The 4,604-nt window shown below is 41.4% G+C and overlaps 1 protein-coding gene across 1 annotated transcript; it reads left to right on the top strand.

Annotated features, from left to right (window-relative positions):
* Nucleotides 1-1,744: 1,744 nt before the first annotated feature.
* On the top strand, nt 1,745-3,348 carry LOC112462361 (piggyBac transposable element-derived protein 4-like; the record flags this gene model as incomplete). The annotated part of the gene is made up of 4 exons (XM_025028086.1): nt 1,745-1,895; nt 2,163-2,346; nt 2,406-2,760; nt 2,836-3,348. Coding segments are annotated over exons 1-4 (1,203 nt in total), but the record flags the coding sequence as incomplete, so codon positions are not given.
* Between the last annotated feature and the right edge of the window lie 1,256 nt (nt 3,349-4,604).

Raw genomic sequence — 4,604 nt, 5'->3', positions numbered from 1 at the left:
AGAGAGAGAGAGAGAGAGAGAGAGAGAGAGAGAGAGAGAGAGAGAGAGAGAGAGAGAGAGAGAGAGAGAGAGAGAGAGAGAGAGAGAGAGAGAGAGAGAGAGAGAGAGGAAGAGGAATAAGAAGTGGAAGAAGAAGAAGTGGCCCTTTAATTAAAGCACTAGCTCCAAATAAATCCTCTATTTACCTTCCGCCGACCAGAAGATAGTTCCCATCCCTAAGCACCAGCCGAAAGTAGTCTGTGTGCGTCTCGTTTCCCGTAAACCTGAACACATCCTCCGCACCTGGAAAAGAAAAGCAGAGGAAGGGTTTCGGATTAGTTTTTGTTCTATCGCTTGAAAAGTGGAATTACCTTATTCTATCTAATTAGTCGTCGACGACCATCGACGTTGCTCTTTTGTGACAGTCGACGACGGTTTGTCGACTCTCTCCTACCCATACCCCCCTCTCCCTGCTGCCGTAAAGGATGGAAGCCGGCTTTAATAAGCGTAATAAACTTCCTTTTGACCGCGGACCCAATGAACAATGCTGATCGATTCATTAAAGAACCAACTATGAATAGTCTACGTTAACTTCACCAGCTGGCTAAAAAAAAGAGATGTCTCTATTATCCGTTGATTATCTATTAAACACAAGTCGCAAAGCTGATGTTTTGCGGGTGTTCTCAGTACAATAAAATCGATTATCGAATTCGAGCGTAACGTAATAGCAACGATTGGAGAGGGATCAACGCAATGACACATGCTGCAATTTCGTTATATTCTTTACGTTTAAATTTCCCGAATTTCCCACAGCGTTCTTTCGACCGTACCGGCCTCTTTCGGACAACGAAATAATCGTGTTCAACATCTGCGAAGCGAAACGTTAATGAACGCCTCACTGGGTCCTCGAATGTAATAAGCAGAAATTTCCGGGGTAATCAATGCCGATCGCAGCAATCTCGGATCCGGTGCATGCAATTCGGGACATATGCATAAATTGCATTGCCACACTGACGACGTGCAGCATATTCCTCGCATACGAGGAAGCAATATGAAGCTTATTAAATATTAGTGTGCCACATGTGACATATGAAAAGAAATAAATTTTACGATAACAATAAATAGGTCGCAATAACAATAAACAATCATTTAACAATGCTTCTCAATACGTCTCTCTATTTTTCTTCGCTCATACAAAAGTGCTAAAGTAATACAAAATTTTTTCATCTGTTTCAAGTCTTCTAATGTCGATGACATCAGGATCATCGATCTTCGATGCTCTCTTTGTGCGCAAACATTGACGGGTAACTGTCATTTATTCTATAAATATCAATTGAAAGCTCTCTTCAACGAGATTTCAATGTCAGTGATTGATCGATGAACAGGCGGTATAATTAACCCTTGTCAGTCACACTGGGTAAAGTCACACCCCAGCGTTTTTTTGACTTCAAAAACGACCCAGTAAACCAATCGAAATGGGCCTTGTGCCGCCATCTACAGGTAGTTGGGACCTTCAAGTATCGATCCCCGTCGGTGGTATATTTTTCGGCCCGTTAGTTCTCTCTCGGCAGCCGTTCAAAGTGGGCGTCTCGGAGTTGTGGGGTGTATTTCACCCAGTGTGACTCATACGTAATAATTTGAGTTTTTGGAGTATTTTTTTTTCGTTTCTCGTTGTTCCAAAGTGAAGAGGCAAGTACACAGTTTTGTTTTTCGTTGCTTAGAATTTAAAAAAAAATTTTACTGTGTAATTATTCATGAAAAGTAGATGGCTTATAACTTGCGCTCTCGTACAATTCGCGAGGAATTGCTTGATGAGTCCGAAGAACAGCCAATTCTTGGCGGCGATGACACTGATGGAGCCGAAGACCACATGTCCGAGCAATCGGAGGAATCTTCGAGTGATGGCGAAGAAAGCAGTGATGAACTGGACTCCGAATTATAAAGTGGCGCGCTTAGCGAGAGGCTGCTGCAGTCTCGGGCACATGGCCGACCATCAACGATTTTGAAAGGCGTCAACGGTCATAAGTGGAGAACAGAGACCTCTTCCCGACAGTCAGATAACAGTTACAAGTTTCTCTCTCGCGTTTTTGTAGCAGCTTGTCAAATTTACGGCTTGCCTACAACTGTGTACGTAACGGTTGCCCGGTCTGTTTGAATCGGATATTTACAAACATTGCTTTTAGGCCGGCTATCGGAGGCTGGTCAGAATATTATTCCTGGCCCGGTAAACACAGAGGCGTCAACGATTGAAGAGTTCTGGAGTCTCCTGATTAATGATGAAATCATCAATTTAATAGTTCAGCACACAAATGCAAAGATCAAGGATGTGTGCGCAAAAATGATGGCAGAGGATCAGGACACGCAGACGTACCATCACCATACCGATGCAAACGAGATAAAGCCTACATCGGATTGCTGTACTACAGCGGGATGTGGAAGCAGTCTTCGGTGCATTACGAGCGGCTGTGGGATAGAAGTAACGGTACCACGACCTACAGATGCACGATGCCAAAGGCAAGGTTCATGTTTTTGTCGTCAAGCTTGCGCTTTGACGACAAAACAACGAGAAGTGCGACCGATAAATTTGGCCCGATTCGTGCTGTCTGGGATATTTTCATTCGTAATTGCCAGCGCTATTATAAGCTGCACAATAATTGCACCGTTGACGAGCAGCTTCTTGGCTTTCGTGACAGATGCTCGTTTAGGATGTACATCAAGTCGAAGCCAGATAAATATGGCTTGAATATCGTCAGCTTGAATGACGCCTGCACATCGTACATGGTACAATATTTCTTTATATTATTGTACGTTTTTATTATTAATTTTTTATAATCATGTTTTTTGCTATTTTTCTAGTACAATGCCATCCCTTATCTCGGAAAAACGAGTACTCCGCCTAATGAGTCTGTGTCGGAATATTTCCTGCGGGAGGTGACAGCGCCTATTCACGGGACTAATCGCAATGTAACTTGCGATAATTGGTTTACCTCTGTACCAATTACCAGGCGATTGCTGGAACCGTACAGGTTGTGCATCACGGGGACAATTCAAAAGAACAAGCGCGAAATCCCGCAAGCAATGAAGATTGCAGAGCGTGAACCGCCTGCATCTAAATATTGCTACGATGACAACCTTACTTTCGTGTCGTACACGCCGAAAAAGAACAAGGTGGTGCTGTTGCTGACGTCCTACCTGCACGGAAACAACAAAGAGACAGACGGAAAGCCAGATATTGTTCATTTTTACAACAAGGACAAAGGCGGGACTGATTGTTTCGACATGCTCTGTCACTCTTTCACAGTCAGCCGCAGAACAAATCGATGGCCTATGCAAATATTTTTCGGCATACTAGACCAAGCCGCAGTCAATGTACGAATTTTGCTTAAATGCAAAAATAGCGTGCGAGGAGACACAAGTAAAGTGACGGCAGAGTCGTGCCTTAATCAAATATATTTACATTTGGTCAAGGCACACCTGCAAGAACGATACACAATACCAACAATTCGCAAGGACATCAAATGCGGTATTGCGAATATCCTGCACTTCCAGGACAGGCCTGCATTTGGAGGGGACGCCCAAAATTGGATAGGCAAAAAAGATGCCAAATTTTCCCGAGAGGAACTGATAAAAAGACGGGCTCCATGTGTCCCACTTGCCTTCAACCGATGTGCGACAAGCATCGCGCATATTTATGCGTTAAATGTGCCTATGAGATCAAATAAAAAATGTAACTTTTTCATTTACTTAAAGTATGTAATTTGCAACGTAAATTTTTTTCATATTTTTTAAACCATTTTTCATAAATATATTGCTATTTTTTCCATAAAAATGTCTTTTTCATTTTTCCGCAAAAAATCGCACCTTCATACCTCAAAATAAATATACTTTTTGGAACGGCCGCATAAACTGCAATAATCAGTGAAAAGTGCATCATCTGAGGATGAAAAAACCGTTTAAAAAATTAAAATATCTTAAAAATTGAAAAAGTTACATTAGTTTTTGTGAAAAAAGTCACTTTTCCGACTTTTTTTTCAACAATTTTTTTACATATGTTAAATTAATTTTTTGCAAATCAAACCTATACAGTCTTTTTAAGGAAGACTTAAACTACAACAGGATATTTTTTTTTAAGGTCACCTACAATTGTTTATACACTTGCAAACACGCTAGGGTGTATTTCACCCCAGTGTGACCGGTACGAGATTCTCGGGAAGTGTGACTGACAAGGATTAAAAAAGTAATTATCAGACAATCCCATATCCCGATGCCATTCAATGTAGATGATCGAACTTGTGCATCCGGCGACTGTGATTCAGGCCAGAGATAGAGATGCACTTAGTGCATCCAATTGCAACAGCAACAAAGAATGAGGACGACGATTAAACGGTCCATGTGAAAACGGCTGTTCACTCTTTGGAAATATTTCTATTTATAATTCTATTAATTATTACGAAGCGAGTTATTCACAGTTTTGCCGCGGGAACTAACAAAGAACCAGCTTTATCAATATGCAGCAGCAAAATTTCATGCAAAGCATACTTATTTGAATCGTTTGTTGGCGGCCAACTGAGACAGAATTTCAAATGCACTATAATTTGAAAAGCGTTATAACACAAACATAAATG

This window comes from Temnothorax curvispinosus, unplaced genomic scaffold (assembly GCF_003070985.1).
Source record: "Temnothorax curvispinosus isolate PA1 unplaced genomic scaffold, ASM307098v1 QBEX01012302.1, whole genome shotgun sequence".
Classification (NCBI taxonomy): domain Eukaryota; kingdom Metazoa; phylum Arthropoda; class Insecta; order Hymenoptera; family Formicidae; genus Temnothorax; species Temnothorax curvispinosus.
Note: the sequence above shows the minus strand (reverse complement) of the source record. Positions and strands in the feature narration are given on the sequence as shown.